Source organism: Brassica napus, unplaced genomic scaffold, assembly GCF_020379485.1.
Source record: "Brassica napus cultivar Da-Ae unplaced genomic scaffold, Da-Ae ScsIHWf_223;HRSCAF=387, whole genome shotgun sequence".
NCBI lineage: Eukaryota > Viridiplantae > Streptophyta > Magnoliopsida > Brassicales > Brassicaceae > Brassica > Brassica napus.
In genome coordinates this window covers 63495-83186 of record NW_026015637.1, presented here as the reverse complement: position 1 = coordinate 83186, position 19692 = coordinate 63495, and the positions used below count along the sequence as shown (strand labels likewise).

The 19692-nt window shown below is 45.3% G+C and overlaps 1 protein-coding gene across 1 annotated transcript; it reads left to right on the top strand.

The window, feature by feature from the left end:
• The first annotated feature begins 790 nt into the window (after positions 1-790).
• On the top strand, positions 791-3602 carry LOC106363445. Its single transcript, XM_048773124.1, has 6 exons — positions 791-1290; positions 1402-2051; positions 2131-2662; positions 2741-2840; positions 2929-3318; positions 3396-3602. The coding sequence occupies exons 1-6, from the start codon at positions 791-793 to the stop codon at positions 3600-3602; spliced, it is 2379 nt and encodes a 792-aa protein (XP_048629081.1).
• Positions 3603-19692: the final 16090 nt, after the last annotated feature.

The following is a 19692-nucleotide window of genomic DNA, read 5'->3' as shown; positions in this document are numbered from 1 at the left end:
CCGACCATTTTCTGACAAAAATAATTTAAAATATTATCCGTACGAAATCTGTCGGAAATCTGTCGGAAATTTCCGACCGAAAGTTGTAGTCGGATATCGGTCAGAAATTTCCAATTTGGAAATCGGTCAGAAACGGTCAAAAGTGGTCAGAAATGTTTCTTTAAATATCACGACGCCGGTCCTGGCTCATTCACAGATTCATCTCTAAAAAACAATTCTCTACAATACAAAATGTCTTCCTCAAATCATAATGAATATTTTAGGTCTTGGATGGATCACAATCATCAAGATCCATCTACTGGACTTTTGACAGAAGAATTTGCGGAAGGTCTTCAACAATTCATGTCATTTGCGTCAAACCAGCCGAGGACTTTGGAAACGGGTAAGATGTACTGTCATTGTCCAATTTGTCAAAATCGTAGATTTGGTACAGTTAGTGGTGTATGGAAGCACTTATATAGTAGAGGATTTATGGCGGGTGGTACTTGCCGATAACAGACCACCCGCCATAAATCCTCTACTATATAAGTGCTTCCATACACCACTAACTGTACCAAATCTACGATTTTGACAAATTGGACAATGACAGTACATCTTACCCGTTTCCAAAGTCCTCGGCTGGTTTGACGCAAATGACATGAATTGTTGAAGACCTTCCGCAAATTCTTCTGTCAAAAGTCCAGTAGATGGATCTTGATGATTGTGATCCATCCAAGACCTAAAATATTCATTATGATTTGAGGAAGACATTCAAAAAACAAGTCGAAAGACTAAAATCCCATATAAGAGAATGTGGTACTTGCCGATAACAGACCGACTAAAGAGGTTATACCAATCCAAACATACCGCCGATGCTATGAGATGGCATGGTGAACACAACAGCAACGGAGAAATTGCTCATCCATCAGACGCGAAAGCCTGGCAACATTTTCAGTCAGTGTATCCTAGTTTTGCATCTGAGAGAAGAAATGTTTACCTTGGATTATGTACGGATGGATTCAACCCGTTCGGAAGCCATGGGAGACAATATTCTCTTTGGCCAGTTATTGTAACACCATACAATTTACCTCCATCATTGTGCATGAAACGAGAGTTTCTCTTTCTCACAATTCTAGTTCCTGGTCCTGCACATCCTAAAAGATCCCTTGATGTCTATTTGCAACCATTGATTCATGAGCTGAAAATGCTATGGGCCGAAGGAGTTGAAGTGTATGATATATCTGCTAGGCAGAATTTTATAATGCGTGCAGTGCTTATGTGGACCATAAGTGACTTTCCCGCATACGGAATGTTATCTGGATGGACAACACATGGAAGATTAGCGTGTCCCTACTGTCAAGATAACACAGATGCGTTTCAACTGAAGAATGGAAGGAAGACATGTTGGTTTGATTGTCATAGACGATATCTACCCCATGACCATCCGTATCGAAAAAGCACCACTTTGTTTACTAAGAACAAAAAGGTGTTTGATGGTCCGCCACCAGAAATAGATGGAAAATCTATCCTGACTCAACTCAGAGATTTTGGTGTGGAATCGACAGCTAAATGTGGGGGAAATGGGCATGATCCAGTTTATGGATATGGCGAACATCACAACTGGCACAAGAAAAGTATTTTTTGGAAGTTGCCGTATTGGGAGAACCATCTACTTAGGCATAATTTAGATGTGATGCATATAGAGAAGAATATATTTGACAACATCATGAATACCATTCTCAATGTCAAGGGAAAGACGAAAGACAACCTGAAGTCTAGATTAGACTTGCCAGATATATGTGCCCGGGAATCTCTCCACGTGGATGGGAGAGGAAGACTTCCAATGCCTATTTATCGGTTAGATGCAGCTGCAAAGCAAGAGTTCTTCGACTGGATTATAGATAGCGTCAAATTCCCAGATGGATATGCGTCAAATCTAAGGAACTGTGTTAATCGCGAAGAAGGAAAGTTTTCTGGTTTGAAAAGTCATGATTGTCATGTCATGATGCAGCGTCTTCTCCCATTTTTCTTCGCTGGTCTTCTTCCAAAACATGTACATGAAGAAATAGCAGGTAAATTTAGTATTTAATAACTTCTTCACCTGTTACATAGTATCTTTTCATATCTAACATAATTTTTTCTTTGTTACAGGAATAGCAGCTTTCTTTCGAGATTTGTGCTCGAGATCATTAACAGCAGATGGAATTAGAAACTTGAAAGAAATGATTCCGATAATCCAATGCAATGTCCAGAAGATTTTTCCACCTTCCTTTTTTGATGTTATGGAGCATCTTCCAATCCATCTCGCTCGAGAAGCAGAACTTGGGGGCCCGGTTCAATATCGATGGATGTACCTGGTTGAGCGTTCTATGTATCATTTCAAGCAGAAAGTGAAAAATTTAAGCCGAGTTGAGGGTTCTATTGTTTCACAAAGCATCAATGAGGAAACATCCCAGTTCGCTGCTTACTATTTTGCCCCAGAAGTACAAACTAAAAGTCGAAAACCATCAAGACATGATGATGGAGGGCAGAGAACAGTTTATCCCGTCGAGGTGCCTACCATATTTTCCCAAATTGGTCGATTAAGTGGAAAAGGAAAAAGTAGAAGACTCACCGAACAAGAGCACATGCACTTACATAAGTACATTTTAGCAAACTGCGAAGAAGTAATGACATACGAAAGGTAGTTATGTTTTAGTATGATATATTAAGAATCCTATTTTGTAAATAAATTTGTAACTAATTATGATTTCAATGGCAGGATTTACATGGAGCAAATAAGGGGTGCATATCCTAATTACACTGAAGATCAGCTTTCTGCACTAAAAGAAAACGAGTTTGTAAATTGGCTAAAATTCTATGTAAGTTTTTCAAATCTATTCTCTATTACTTCTGAATTTTTGATTTTTTGTACATGGTGCATTACTTAAATTTGTGACTACTATGCAGGTAAGGTTTCTCTTGTCTAGAGGAGATCCTATTCAGCCATGGTTAGAGGAGTTGGCCCTTGGTCCCAAATTTGTTGCTGTGTCGTACCCGATGTATTGCACGCGTGGATATGCTTTTAAGATTTTCAGCGAAAACACTACGCAGCCAACTATAAATCATGGTATATCTGCTAGATCTGGCGAAGTAATCTACTATGGTATTTTGCGTGAGATATTGGAGATTCACTATCCGGGGATCCTTAATTTGAGGTGTGTTGCCTTCTTTGCTGATTGGTACAACCCGATCGTTGGATATGGTGTACGAATTGACGAGTTTGGAGTAACATCAGTTCATTCCAGAAGAAGTCTTGCAAACTATGATCCGTTCATTCTGGCTTCACAAGCTGATCAAGTAACTTATATTCGGTATCCTCGTGTGAGGAATAAACAAGACCCTTGGGTCACCGTGACCCATATAACTCCACGGAGAAATTGGAAGGAGTTTCGGATACGGCTGCGATGCAACAATCCTCGAGCAGTGCCATAGGTGATCTTCATGTTGATGGAAGCGAAATCGATCTTGTTGTTGATTTTACTGGTGTAGGTGACAACGAAGTATTCTCAGATTCGGAGTCGGAGAAAGGAGAATTCAACGAAGACTCGGTTTCTTCAGAATATTCATCTAATTCGGATTAATTAAAACTTTTATAAGTTAGAAAGATATTATATATTTTGTAATGTTTAAGAGAAAATATTTTTTGTAAGTCAGAGTACTTTTTAGAAATTTTTTTCATATGTTTTATTTTATTTTAATGAATGTTTCAAAGCGGATTTTTTTTTAAAAACAAAATCTTCAATATTTTTTAAAAACTTTTATAAGTTAGAAAGATATTATATATTTTGTAATATTTAAGAGAAAATATTTTTTAGTAAGTTTGAGTACTTTTAAATAAAATATTTTTCATATGTTTTATTTTATTTTAATGAATGATTCAAAGCGGATTTTGTTTTAAAAAAAATAGTCAATTTCCGACGGATTTCTGACTGGCTTCGGTCGGAATGTTCTGACCGATTTCCAACCATTATGGTGGTCGGAAAGCGTTATATATAAATCCAGAAACGCATTAACCCTAATCCGTATCCTCCCCCTCTCGACGAAATCGCCTCCTTGTTTCATCCCCGTCGATCTCGACCTGCGTCGATCTCCCCCTCCATTCTGCGTCGCTCTCCCCCGCCGTTCTCCGTCGCTCTCCCCCGCCGTTCTCCGTCGATCTCGCCGTCCCTTCATTCCCATCTCTCTCCCTCTCTCTCTCTCGAAAATCTCAGCCGAAAGATGTAAGTTTTATGAGTTTCGTTTGTTTAGTTTAGGTTTTAGGGCAAATGATTTCTCGTTATGATGTTGATAGCTTCTTGTCCTGCTTCGTCTGAATGCTTGATTATCGGTTTTGATTATGGAAAAAATTCCCGTCTATGATTTTGATAGATTCTTGGTCTGCTTCGTGTGAATGAATCATCGGTTTTGATTTTGTCAAATGATTTTTTTTGTATGATGTTGATAGCTTCTTATAGGTTGTGGTAATTAAAACTCTAAAAGTACATAGATTTGATCGGTTATGTTGTTAACTCTCTGTCAAAAACATTTCATTTCTTGTTCTAAGTGTTAATTTTTTTTTTAACTCGAGGTCTTATGCGGATTTTCTCGCCGGTTCTTTTCCATCTTCCTCATCTGCTGGTCTGGGTTCCCCGGCTGCACAAGGAACAAGTGTCCCTCAGCCACATCCAGCATCAATCATCGAGGATAGGTTACAGAACGAGTTGTTGGTGGCACCAGGACGAGAGTTGCTTCCTAAGCTGACCCCAAATGGAGAACCAAATACTAGCTGGTAAATTTTTAACTCTTAATCTAATCATTTCTATTTTGCTATGTGCTTATGTATTCATTGTTTATAGGTTTAGGCGAAGAAATCGCAATGCAATTTGCAAGTCGATTTTGAAATGCTTTCACAGTCTCCTTGAGTTGCCTTATCCGACGTATGCACATGTTCCATTAGAAATTCAGAAGATGTGGCTCCGTTCATTTGCGGTAATGTCTTTTTGTAATGTAAATGTCCGCTTGGTTACAGATTAATTTCGACTTATGCATATGTTTGTTGTGTTTGCATGTTCATTGCAGCAAGATTGGAACTGGGACCCTGCTTTCACCAATGATGTGCGGACAGCCTTTAATTTGCAGGCTAGAAAGCAGTACACGAGCAACGTGACTGAGTGGAAGAAAAAGTGGAGGCTGAAGAAGGATAAACCCATATGTCTGAATCAAGATGTGTGGGACGGGTTTAAAGCCTATTGGCAGCTCGATGCTACTGCACATATTGCAGCTACCAATTCTGTTAATAGAAGAAGCAAGCGTGGTGGAAAAGGTGAAGCAGTACACAATGGTGGTGCTAAGACACGAGAGGAACGTGAGATAGAAATGGTAAGCGGTATTTTTTTTTTCAACTTTATTAATTTCATCATATACATTGAACTGATACTCTTATATCATTTGTGTGTTTATTGGAAGACTGCTGAAAGGGGTGGTGTGCCACCAGATTGGTTAGAATTGATGAGGGATATGCACACCAATAAACAAACCGGTGAGGTGCAAGATCCTGTTGCGAGAGAGCTGTTGGCAACTCTGAGTAAGCTGAAGGAGGACAAAGAAGCACAACTTCAGCAGTCTCATCAGTTGTCTGCGAATGATGGATCTACAGCTTCTAACATGCTGTCCCGCAAAGAGATCAACCAACTGGTTCTCGAGGTATGTCTACTTTATGTGGTCAGTTGTTTTTTTTTTTTCTCCAGCCTATAACTTAGAATTTTAGGATTCGTTCTCAAGCTCCTAATATAGGTTTGGTTTCACTTCAGTAGAACTGTCAGTTTGAATTCAGTTAAAGGTTGTGTGACTTTTATATATAGCAAAACAGAAACCGAGTCAGTTTATTTCTTCTTCAGTTAGATGTTGGATCGGTTACTTCAAATCCAGCTGCTTGAAGATTAACATGTTATATTTATAGTTCTTATAAAATTTTAAAATCTTTCTACTCTTCTTTTGTAGAATGTTCCTATTAAGAAGGGTCGTCGGTATGGTATCGGTCGTACCTCTGAAGCTATCTCAACCTCATCATCTCAGCTCTCTGTTTCTTCCTCGAGTATTGTTCAGTACATGGAGCGGATGAAGACGGAGCTTGATGAAGAGCGGTCATGTCATGTCCCCGATCCTAGATAGGATCGCCCGGACGGGCCATGGTGCGGGGAGACGCACCAGTCAGGTCATTAGACCTTGAGACAAGCGTATCATGGCCCTGAATGAAGGTTAAGGGCATCAGTCAGCTGAGGCTTAACCAGGATACGATGGAAACAAGGGTAAAGGAGTTGAGTGAGTGTTTAGGCAGCTGGACGAGTGTTGGTTTGAGTTCAATCAGCTCGGTTCAGCTGGTATTCAGTTCACCATGATCTGTTCAGCTCACAGGACCTGGTGGACTAGCTCACTCAGCTGGGAACAGCTGGAGGTCAGCTCAATCCGGTGAACGGTGCGTTCTGGTTCGGATCAGTGTGGACGAGTCCGGAACGGTTACTGGGCGAGCCGGGTGTCCGGGTGCAGGACGGTTCGACCAAATTGGTCTTAGGCTTAGGACAGGGAGTGGGCAAGCTTCCAGAGTGTGAGCTAAGGCTCAGTGATCGATTTGTCAAAGGAAGAAAAGGGGAGAAACCGCCAATGGGCGGTTATGGGACGGTTATGGGACGGTTTTGGGAAGAAGGGATGTGATTTTTGGTAACTGTTCGCCCAGGCGGTTGGGGACAGTTTAAGTCGTCCTCTCTCTCTCATTTCTGCCATTCTGGTCGATTTTTACTCACTTCACACAGAGAGAAACACAGAGAAAATTCAAGAGAGAAAGAGAGATACAAACCTTGGATTGGCCGATTTGATCCAAGAGATTGTTCTTGAGTGTTCCTGGTGTGTTTGGGCGTGTGATCAAGAGGATGGATTTGAGGCAGAAATACAAGGAGAAGGCAAAGGAGAAAGAGAAGGAAGTCGCCCCTGGAGACCGAACTCCTAAGGTGAGAGGTGTGGCCAAGAGTAACTAGAGAAGGCCGCGGATGATGGCCGTGTGAGTCTGGCCGGTTTGGATCGATTGGCCACTCCTTACTCTGACTTCTTCTACTTGTTTTCTTCATATATATTGTACTATGGATTTTTTTTATGATATTACAGGGAAGGATCTATAGATCTTAAGGCCTTGGCCTAATCAAATCCCCATGAAAGCCCCTAGTTCTTGTGTGGGATGTTCATGGCCGAGATTGTTCTTGACTAGATTGGATCCGACCATGCAATGTGAACTGATTCTTGTTTTGTAATCTGACCTTGTGATTGTGTGTTTGTTTGTGTTGGATCCAGGACCAGAAATGGACCGTGGTAAGGGAAAAGCACCATGAGGACCGCGGCCATGGGAAAATGTGTGGTGATTGGGTTGATTCTGAAAATTGTGTAATTATTGTAGCCTATTGTGCAACTTGTGAACTTATGCGATTCTAGTGTGTGATCTATTTATTAGGATGATGAATGATGTATGAACCTTGGTTATTATCTATGAAATATCTATTTGCCCTTGTCGATGTTGGATTGTTTAAGTGTGAATGTTGGAACCTCAAAACTCTGAAAAAGGCTTAGAATTATTTAACACTTGAACTAGAATATGTAAATGAAACTGGTTGCATTGTTTGGTGAGGCCGCGGTCTGGTTGGATTGGGGAATCCAGGATCGGGTCTTACAAGTTGGTATCAGAGCCTTCTTGATTCTAGGATTTGTTGGGTTATTGGTTCACCACACACTTGGCCGTTTGGACTCATGGTGAGATTGTTGGGTTCTAAGTAATCTTTTGTACTGATTAACTTAGGAGTGATTGAGGTTGTGTGTTCAGTTGTGGACTAACCTTTTGTTTGTGTTTGTAACTCCTAAGGGTACAAGAAGGTATAAATCTCTGAAAGGAAAGGAGGCAACTGGAGCAGTGGGGTAGGATGGTGCTGAACAGACCGGAGTGTTACCAGCTGGAACCATTCCAACAACAGTGCTACCCGCTCTGGTGGAGCAGGTGGACAATGCAACCGGACTTCCAGTGGGTCCAACTCTTCCTACTGAGGTTAATGAAACTAATGTGGACGAGCAGCAAGAGCAAGTCCATGGAGAGGATACTGGGTCGTCCAACGTTGGTGCTGGGAGTGGCCAGAATGTTGATGCAAACAATGTTCGGGTCACTGGTGCCGAGGAGGTCATTGAGCCGACCATAAGGGGCTTGGTGGAGGCTATGCAGATCATGGGAGCTCAGATAGCCTCCTTGACACAGGCGTTCACACCATTGGTGAACTCGTCCGTGGGACAGGCTAATCCCCCGGTTTGGGTTGCTGCTGGAGTGGCTGATGTTGGTGCTAGCCGTGTGGCTGAGGTGATTGAGATAGACCCACCGGTCAGGCCAGTGCATGGTATGGACTACCTGAAGGTGCTGGAGCATATCTCCAAGTTGGGAACCAAACACTTTGCTGGAAGTGTTGATCCTATGGAGGCGGACGAGTGGAGAACCAGGTTGGTTCGAAACTTCAAGTCCACACGATGTCCTGAGGATTACCAGAAGGACATAGCAGTACACTTCCTGGAGGGAGATGCACATAATTGGTGGTTAGCTTTGGACAAGCGTACCAATGGTACCATTGAGCACTTTGCTGACTTTGAGGTTGAGTTCAACCATAAGTACTTTCCTGCTGAGGCGTGGGATCGTTTGGAGTCCAAGTTCCTGGACTTGACTCAGGGACGGAGGACTGTTCGTGAGTATGAAGAAGAGTTCAACCGACTCAGGAGGTATGTGGGAAGAGAACTGGAGGATGAGAAGGTTCAAGTCCGAAGGTTCATCCGAGGCCTAAGGGTGGAACTTCGAACCTACTGTTCTGTTTGTAAGTTCCACACGGTTTCTGAGTTGGTTGAGAGGATGGCCTTGCTGGAGACCAACCTCACCGAGGAGGGTAAGCAGAAGCTGAAGAGTTTGGTGGTATCCTCGGGTCAGAGTGGTGACAAGAAGAGGAAGAGGGACTCGACCGAGGAGGGTAAAACCTCAAGTGGTAGGTCAGAGTGCCCTAAGTGTGGTCGATACCACGGTGGAGAGTGCTGGAAGGCCATGGGTGCCTGTACTCGATGTGGTAAGATGGATCACTCAGCCAAGGATTGTCCAAGCCCGTTGGGTGAGTCCAGGACCTGTCACCACTGCGGCCAGAAGGGCCACTACCGCAGGGATTGCCCTAAGTTGCAAGGCAACCAAAGTAAGGGACGTGGAGAGGCTAGCAGGCCAGTCCAGGGACGAGGCCAGACCTCAACACCTCGTGTGTATGAGCTATCCAAGGATGTGGATGGGACTCAGCCTTTCCAAGCGATCACTGGTAACATTCTAGACTACTACTTTTACAATTCCAGTAGAATTGCATGGTATGGAACCTAGGATGGATAGATATACTTTGATGGGTCTTGTGTAGGGACCTTAAGTATTGGTGGTGTGGAAACACACACATTATTTGATACTGGAGCTACACATAGTTTTGTGAGTCCAAGTATGATAGGAAAAGGTTTGTTCCAGTATGGAACATGGGATGGTCCTGAACGAGTGAGTGCGGCCGGAGGGCAAGTTATGAACTCACTCGGTCTGGTTAAGGACATCCCTGTGGTGATCTTGGATAGGCCGATGCCTATAGATCTGATTGTTGTCCCCCTCAAGCATCATGAAGTTATCTTGGGCATGGACTGGTTGGGAAAGTATCGGGCAACTCTAGATTGTCACCGGGGAAGGGTGCAACTTGAGAACGAGTTTGGACCCCCGATTAAGTACCAAGGAATCAAGCCAACCTCTTGTAGTTTGGTGGTTTCAGCAGTCCAAGTAGAACGGATGCTTGGAAATGGTTGTGAGGCCTTTTTGGCTACCATTTACACTGATGAGGTTGTAGGGGCCTGTGACCCAGAGGGTATACCGTTGGTTCGGGAATTTCAGGATGTGTTTGGGGCACTACAGGGCATTCCCCCTGATAGGGCTGACCCATTCATCATTGAATTGGAACCTGGAACGGCCCCATTATCAAAAAGTCCATATAGAATGGCACCAGCTGAGATGGCAGAGCTGAAGAAGCAACTTGAGGAGTTGCTTGAGAAGGGGTTCATACGCCCTAGTGTATCACCTTGGGGAGCACCAGTCCTATTTGTTAAGAAAAAGGATGGTAGCTTTAGGTTGTGCATTGATTATAGGGGTTTGAACAGGGTGACTGTGAAGAACAAGTACCCTTTACCCATGATTGATGAGTTGTTGGATCAACTCCGTGGAGCCAAGTGGTTCTCCAAGATTGACTTGGCCTCTGGGTATCATCAGATCCCCATTGCACCAGATGATGTGAGGAAGACAGCGTTCCGAACTAGGTATGGCCACTATGAGTTTGTGGTTATGCCGTTCGGACTGACCAATGCACCTGCTGCATTCATGAAGATGATGAACGACATCTTCAGGGAATACTTGGACGAGTTTGTGATCATCTTCATTGATGATATACTCGTGTATTCCAAGACAAAGGAGGACCATGAAAGACACCTTAGGGCGGTGTTGGGCCGCCTGAGAGAACAGAAGCTCTTTGCTAAGCTAAGCAAGTGTAGTTTCTGGCAGAAGAGCATTGGGTTCCTTGGACATGTGGTGTCTGATAAAGGAGTCTCAGTGGATCAAGATAAGATCAAATGTATCCAGGAATGGCCACAGCCAAAGAATGCTACGGAAGTTAGAAGCTTCTTAGGGTTGGCTGGTTATTACAGGAAATATGTCAAGGGGTTCTCGAGCATAGCTCAACCTATGACTAAGCTGACAGGCAAGGACGTGAGGTTCACATGGTCTGAGGAGTGTGCGAAAAGTTTTGCAGCACTCAAGAACATGTTGACTAATGCACCTGTCCTGGTGTTGCCTGAGGCTGATCAGCCTTATGTGGTGTATACGGATGCATCCATAACCGGTCTTGGTTGTGTTTTGACACAACATGGGAAGGTGATAGCCTATGCTTCCCGACAGTTAAGGAAGCATGAGGGTAACTATCCGACCCATGATTTGGAGATGGCTGCAGTAGTATTTGCATTAAAGATATGGAGATCATATCTTTATGGTGCCAGGGTGCAAATACTCACAGACCATAAGAGCTTGAAGTACATATTCACTCAGCCTGAGTTAAACTTAAGGCAGAGGAGGTGGATGGAGTTTGTTGCAGATTATGATCTGGACATAGCTTATCATCCTGGGAAAGCTAACCTAGTGGCTGATGCTTTGAGCCGCAGAAGGGCTGAAGTGTCATCTGAGAGGGAGGCGGATGAACTGGAAGGGATGATCAGGTCCTTGAACCTCAACACCTTGGTTGGTTCAGATGAGCCATTGGGGTTGGAGGCAGTGAACCAGGCCGATCTCCTGACCAGGATCAGGCAAGCACAGGGCCTGGATGAAAATCTAAAGAAGGTAGCCGCCAATGACAAGACCGAGTACCAGACAACTGACAATGGTACCATCTTGGTCAATGGGAGGGTCAGTGTTCCTAATGATAAGGAACTCAAAGAAGAGATTATGAGACAGGCTCATAAGTCTAAGTTTTCAGTTCATCCTGGACTGAACAAGATGTATAGGGATCTGAAAAGGTACTACCATTGGGTGAGGATGAAATCTGATGTTGCAGAGTGGGTGGCTAAGTGTCCCACTTATCAACTGGTGAAGGCAGAACATCAGGTTCCCAGTGGTCTACTTCAGAACCTACCCATACCAGAATGGAAATGGGATCACATCACAATGGATTTTGTGACTGGGTTTCCCACGACCAGGAATAAGAAAGATGCAGTATGGGTTGTGGTTGATCGGCTGACCAAGTCGGCTCATTTCCTGCCTATCAAGAAGTGGGATGGGGTCTACCGGATTGTGCAAGTGTACCTAGACGAGGTAGTGAGGTTGCATGGTGTTCCAGCAAGCATTGTCTCGGACAGGGATCCAAGATTTACATCTTATTTCTGGCAGGCTTTCCAAAAGGCCTTGGGAACCAGAGTGAATATGAGCACATCTTATCATCCTCAGACGGATGGGTAGTCTGAAAGGACAATCCAAACCTTGGAGGATATGCTCAGGGCGTGTGTGTTAGACTGGGGAGAGTCTTGGGAAAAACACTTACCCTTAGTGGAGTTTGCTTACAACAACAGCTTCCATACAAGCATTGGTATGTCGCCATATGAGGCTTTGTATGGTAGGCCGTGCAGGACACCCCTATGCTGGACCCAAGTGGGGGAGCGTAGCATGTTGGGTCCTGAGATTGTAGAACAGACCACTGAGAAGATCAGGATGGTCAAAGAGAAGATGAAAGAGGCGCAAGACCGCCAAAAGAGCTATGCAGACAAGCGTAGGAAACATCTTGAGTTTGAGGTCAATGACCTGGTGTATCTCAAGATGATTACCTTTAAGGGTAGGACCAGGGTTTCTGGACGAAAGAAACTGGATCCTAGGTACTTGGGTCCATTCAGGATCATAGAGAGAGTGGGTGCAGTGGCATACAAGTTGGACTTGCCATCAGCAATGGATGCATACCACAATGTGTTCCATGTATCCAAACTCCGGAAATGCTTGTCTGAACAAGACATTGTCTTGCCCGAGATTCCTGCTGACGTTGGTAAGGACCTGGCTTTGGAAACCTTGCCGGTTCGGATTGTGGATCGGTCAGAGAAAGCTAAGAGAAAGAAGACAGTTCCCATGATCAAAGTGGTGTGGGATTACAACGGTAAAGACCTCATCACTTGGGAAACATAAGCAAAAATGAAAGGTATGTATCCGGATTGGTACAGACAATTTCTTACTGAGGAAACACTTAACATGGATTCGAGGACGAATCCCAAGTTAGTGGGGGAGACTTGTCATGTCCCCGATCCTAGATAGGATCGCCCGGACGGGCCATGGTGCGGGGAGACGCACCAGTCAGGTCATTAGACCTTGAGACAAGCGTATCATGGCCCTGAATGAAGGTTAAGGGCATCAGTCAGCTGAGGCTTAACCAGGATACGATGGAAACAAGGGTAAAGGAGTTGAGTGAGTGGTTTGAGTTCAATCAGCTCGGTTCAGCTGGTATTCAGTTCACCATGATCTGTTCAGCTCACAGGAGCTGGTGGACTAGCTCACTCAGCTGGGAACAGCTGGAGGTCAGCTCAATCCGGTGAACGGTGCGTTCTGGTTCGGATCAGTGTGGACGAGTCCGGGACGGTTACTGGGCGAGCCGATGGTCCGGGTGCAGGACGGTTCAACCAAATTGGTCTTAGACTTGGGACAGGGAGTGGGCAAGCTTCCAGAGTGTGAGCTGACGCTCAGTGATCGATTTGTCAAAGGAAGAAAAGGGGAGACACCGCCAATGGGCGGTTATGGGACGGTTATGGGACGGTTTTGGGAAGAAGGGATGTGATTTTTGGTAACTGTTCGCCTAGGCGGTTGGGGACAGTTTAAGTCGTCCTCTCTCTCTCATTTCTGCCATTCTGGTCGATTTTTACTCACTTTCACACAGAGAGAAACACAGAGAAAATTCAAGAGAGAAAGAGAGACACAAACCTTGGATTGGCCGATTTGATCCAAGAGATTGTTCTTGAGTGTTCCTGGTGTGTTTGGGCGTGTGATCAAGAGGATGGATTTGAGGCAGAAAGACAAGGAGAAGGCAAAGGAGAAAGAGAAGGAAGTCACCCCTGGAGACCGAACTCCTAAGGTGAGAGGTGTGGCCAAGAGTAACCGGACAAGGCCACGGATGATGGCCGTGTGAGTCTGGCCGGTTTGGATCGATTGGCCACTCCTTACTCTGACTTCTTCTACTCTGTTTTCTTCATATATATTGTACCATGGATTGTTTTATGATTTTACAGGGAAGGATCTATCGATCTTAAAATCCCCATGAAAGCCCCTTGTTCTTGTGTGGGCTGTTCATGGCCGAGATCACTATGATCTGAGCCTGTTCTTTTGAATCTGATTATGGGAATATTTTTCTTCTGAATTGTCATGATTTATCATGAATTTTATTTGGTATTTGGATCTCTTTTTAAAGGGGTCAGATTTGACCTTTTTGATGATTGTTCTTGACTAGATTGGATCCGACCATGCAATGTGAACTGATTCTTGTTTTGTAATCTAACCTTGTGATTGTGTGTTTGTTTGTGTTGGATCCAGGACCAGAAATTGACCGTGGTAAGGGAAAATCACCATGAGGACCGCGGCCATAGGAAGATGTGTGGTGATTGGGTTGATTCTGAAAATTGTGTAATTATTGTAGCCTATTGTGCAACTTGTGGGAACCGAAATTCACACTGTCGATTTCCGTTTAAATAAGGAAACTAGGAAAACCCTAATTTCTCAAAGGACCCGGATATCTGTTAATTACCACACGTCAAGCAATCAGAACACGAGAAGCCCAACGATAAAATGGCGAAATCGAAAAGAGAGCAAAGTAGATCTTATTCCGAATCTGCGTATGAGCGTTTACAACAAGGTAAAATCCTGGGCTCGAGAGCTGTCGGCGAGATTCCTAGTTCTAGTAACCCTAAGACGGCTAAACCTAATTGAGTCGCAGCTCGAAACAAAAACGGAAAAATGCCTAAATTTTTCTAAGTGCTAAGTTTGCTCTGAAAAAGTTTTTTTTCTCTTGCTCCTCGCCTAGGACTCCTTATATACTAGCTCCAAGGTCGGTTTACGCTTTTACTCTTCTGCCCTTAAGCCGTCATAGCATAAAAATAGAGATATTCCATTTTTCCCGATCTTCACAATTATCTTCAAAACTTCTGTATTTATCCGCGGAAACTTGACATTTATCCTTCCTTGTGGGCCAAGCGTAAACCATGCTGTGGTTTACGGGCTTTTGGTTAGGAAAATCATAGGATGGGCCTCGAGTCGTGTTTTAGGTCCCTTTGGGCCGTCTTCCGACTCGACACGTTTACTACGAGTTTTCTGTGGTTTCTAATCCGCGAAGTTTGATCGATGAATTAGAATGGCGGGAAACATGGACTGAGCTTCCTACGGTCTTCGGGAGATAGCATTCGAAGGTTTTGACGAGAATGCAAGAACTGGTGTCGTATCGATGTTCGGAAAGGTTCAATCGCTACACAGCGACCGAGCTTTGGCTCGAGCCTGGTCGCTTCGTAGCGACCGAGCGGGATGAGCGCTCGGTCGCTACGTAGCGACCGAGCGGGACGAGGGCTCGGTCGCTACGTATCGACCAAGCTTGGCTGAGCTCGGTCGCTACGTAGCGACCGAGCGGGACGGGCGCTCGATCACTACGTAGCGACCGAGCGGGACGATCGCTCGGTCGCTATGTAGCGACTGAGCTTTGGCTCGAGCTCGGTCGCTACGTAGCGACCGAGCGGGACGATCGCTCTGTCGCTACGTAGCGACTGAGCTTTCGCTCGAGCTCGGTCGCTACGTAGCGACCGAGCGGGATGATCGCTCGGTCGCTACGTAGCGACCGAGCGGGACGATCGCTCGGTCGCTACGTAGCGACCGAGCAGGACGAGCGCTCGGTCGCTACGTAGCAACCGAGCTTGGCTCGGGTTTGGTTGCTGCATAGCGACCGGACGGCGTGTATGCGTGGTGACTGAGCTTGATTCGTTCGGTTTGAATCCCAAAGGATACTTCTTCGTAAAAACTTCGTATTGGTTATTTTTACGAAAATTACATCTTTCCTTTTACTATCTCTTTCGGAAATACGATCTCCGACGATTTTCGGATGGTAATTCCGTCGTAACCGTTTTTGACCCCAATAGTTAGCCCCCAGCCCGTTAGGATCATGCACCGTAGGATCCTAGCGTGCGATTAGGCATGTTTGGCAAGTTAGGCGTGATGGATGGAATTAATATCCGAAAGTCCGAGCTTGAATAGTAAATCCTCATGCCTATAAGAAGGGAGGTAACTTGTTTCACAATTTTTTCACTTTCTTGTCTAAGATCTCTCTTAAGAAAAACTTCTTTTCTCTCCACCCTTTTCCTCAATTTTCTCAAGAGAAGTGTAAAGATGTCGAGCAAGAAAAATGTTGCGAAAAAAAGGTCTTCGTCCGCGAGTGCTTATGAAGAGCTCATCGTTCCGAAGATTGAGTTCGTGCCTCACTCGGTACATCCTGCCGAGAACGAGGCATGGTGGGTTGCTCATTATGGCTCGTTGACCCCTCCCAAGGAGAAATCGTTCCCGGTCTTGATCCATCGTGGAGTCGAGAAAGAGGATACAAGCAGGAGTATCGACGAGTTTCTCGCGATGATGCGATCGTTCTACCATATCCCGGATGCTGTGGAGTTTCGGGTTCCCCGCCGCGGGGAATGTGCTAACAGCCCCCCGGAGGGTTACTTTACTTGCTATGAAGCGTTCGTAGTGCGTTGTCGCCTATGGTTCCCCATACCCGAAATTCTCGTCCGAGTGTTGGATCGTTTCGAAGTTGCGATAAGTCAGTTGACTCCCCTTGCCATTCAGCATCTTATCGGGATCCTGATCCTAAGCTATGAGCATGGCCTTTCCCTTTCCGTCGATCATTATGAAGTGCTTATGAGGCTTCAACTTGTCACAGATACGGATAAGCATAGGTTGGTCCCTCGGAAGTTTATGTCAGTGGTGAAGAAGTTCATTTCGAACTTCAACTCGTGGAAGAAGTTCTTTTTCTTCGTTCGTATAGACGCTGCATCCGTCGAAGAGAGTTGCATTCCACTGTTCCGGAGGTTGCCGAATGATCGTCCTTTCATCAACCCTTTTGCTCTGTTCCCTGAGGATATCATTGTGGTGAAGGATCTTCTCAGGAATCGTCCCTTCTTCTGGACTTCTTTTACGCCAAAGAGGGTTCGGAAGGCACTAAGATTCGTGCAACCCGGTCCTGCTTTGGCGACGGACACGGGAAGCGACTCCAAACCTGACGACCAAAATCCTGTCGAAGCTCCAACAGCTGTGCCGGAGTCGAGCTCTTGGAAGGGAAAAGATGTCGATCTTGGCGACATAGAGTTTTTGATGGATGACTCTATGCTTCCAGGATGGGATCCGAACCTTGCTTATGGCGATGGGAGCGGTTCGAGCGAGGCCCCTATTCCGGATTTCGATGATTTTTTTGCTGGACTGCCTCCGGGTTTCGATGCTCCTCCTCCTACGAAAGAATCAGCGAGGCCGAGAGTTGTTGCGGAAGAATCTCGCATCATCAATGGGGTTAGTTTTGTTTGAGAATTTTTTGGCGATTGTCCGATGTATGTTTATAACACGTCAATCGATTTGGCAGGGTCATAGAGAAGCCAGGGTTTACCGCTTCAAAGCGGAGAAAGCGGAGCGGGATCTTGCTCGTGTGCAAGGCAAGATGTTGGAGCGAGAGGCGCAACTTGCTCGCGATCATGAGCGGGCTATCCGCAAAGCGGAAAGGAAGGGCAAAAGGGAAATCGTCGAGGTGATGAAGACTCGTGCCTCTCAATTCCAGGTTGAGTATGGGAACCTCAAGAATGCCTTTTCCTCGGTGGGTGACCTTCGTGAGTGCCGCGGTTCGGTTGGAAGTCTTTGGAGGACGCAAGCTGATGACTACGTGTTCGAGGACGAAATGAGCTTGATAAAGAGTGGGATGAATGATCATGCCCACGCTGAGGCGCTTATACCTCCGATCGACGTGCGGATTCAAGGGTTTTGGGATTCCATCCCGGTTTCCCCTGATACCGAGGAGGTTTCGACCGGGTTTCCCGATGGTGGCGAGGAAGTGGATCGTCCTGCGGATGCGTTCGGTGCTTCGTTGTCCGGGGACTTTGACTTTGGATTATGAGCGGTGGAGTAGTTTATCGAAAGAAATATGTTCGTCTTTTTGTTTTATCTGTTTTCGGCCGAGTGTGGCCTTTTGAATTTGGATTTTGCCTAGCCCTAGATGGCCGTATTTGTATTTACCGGGACTGGCCGTTGGTGGCTTTGAATCCCTTACCGCCTTACGCGGTTTATTTATATGATGAATGTTTCGTTCCGAGTTTTCCTGAGTAAGGTCGAAGTAAATACGAGTTGTCATCTCGTATCTAGTTCTGTTTAGACGTTCAATCTGTTGGTTCGTTCGTGATTTTCGCGAAAATTTACTTATTTTTACGATTTTCGAGAAAATTGAGATACGAACGGAGAGACATGGTTTAGGATCTCGTATCTTTTAGATATCATGCCTTGAGATGTTTGAGACCAGAGCGTTGGGTTTAGGGCAAGACCTAGGTTTACTTTCGGTTAAGATTTGTGTGGTGACTAGCCGGCTATCGTTTTTCCTGTTGCGATTTCTTCCTGACTTGTATCGATTTAAAGTCCGCGATAGGTTCTCGGCTTATATGACTTGTATGGTACGAATCGAGCATCTTCTCAGAGTTAACTGGAAGTGCTAAACCAAAATTTTGGATTTTTGTTGTAGCGCGCTTTTGTCCTTGTGCTGGACCTGCGTTTGTTTTAGACGGCTAGCGTGTTCGTCGGGGCCAATCTACGAACGGGGTGTAAGTTTTTGGTGGTCGCGTTCGGACAATTTGTTGATATTATCCTCGAATTTTAACTTTTGCGACGTCTCGCAGTTATTTCGAGGATTGTACATGTATTTTTGTGTGTTTGAAAGATGATAAATTTTACGATTTTTGGGCCGGATGAGGCCGCAGGCAAGCGTAAACCGGATGTCTTAACGTTTACAGGCGTGTCCTGAAAGTTTCTGAAGCGTAAGCGTTTTCGATAAAAAGGACAACGTATATTGTAAAAGTTTTTGAAGTTTCTAAAAACTCGATTACAAGAATGAAGATTTTTCTAAGTGGGAGTATACGAGTATACGCACCCACTCCCCCCCCTTTTTAGAGAGGGGGATAGCTGAACTCGTCTTTTTGACGAGCTGCCTACGTACCCCTTTCGAGGATCAAGCCATCTCGTAGTTCTGTTTCATGCCGCGAGTGTTCTTACTCGGTGGTAGATGTTGCGATTTCCGCCTTGACTGTGTCGATCGTGGCTGGGTCGACGCTATTTTCCGGATGTTCCAGTTGAGTTGTCGCGTGGGCTTCGGATTTATGTCGAGCTTCGACGTCCGATGCGTTTGCGTCGGTAGACGACTTTAATCCGTATTTTCCAGGGGTGGTTTTGGCTGAAGATCGATCTATCTTCGCGCGTTTGCCGTTTGCAGTTGCAGAAGCCGTGATTTGCCTTAAGTTGTGCTCCGTGAGGAAGCATAGTCGCGACTGTTTTTGGCATCCCCAGATGGCCGCGACTCCGTTCGGCGTTGGGAACTTGAGACCCAGGTGGTAGGGTGACGGGACTGCCTGCATGGCGTTGAGCCATGGGGTTCCCATGATCACGTTGTAGATAGCGGGATGATCGACTACCGCGAACTCGACGATTTTCGTGATCTCCTTGGCCATGACTGGCAATTGGATTGATCCGAGAGTCATCGATACTTCGCCTGAAAAACCCGTGAGCGACTTTGGCGTCGGAATTACTTCTCCGAGTTTGATGCTCATCCGCTTGAGAGTGTCGCGGAAGATTACGTTGACCGTGCTTCCCGTATCGACGAGTACCCTTCCGACTTCTAAATCTCGTATGACGAGATCTATGACGAGCGGGTCGCAGTGAGGTTGGTCGATACCGCCGGCTTCTTCCTCTGTGAAGGTGATCGAGCAACTTTGGCCGTCTCGAGGAGGAGACCATGTAGGCCAATTTGCACTCGACTCTGCCTTCCGTTCGTAAGC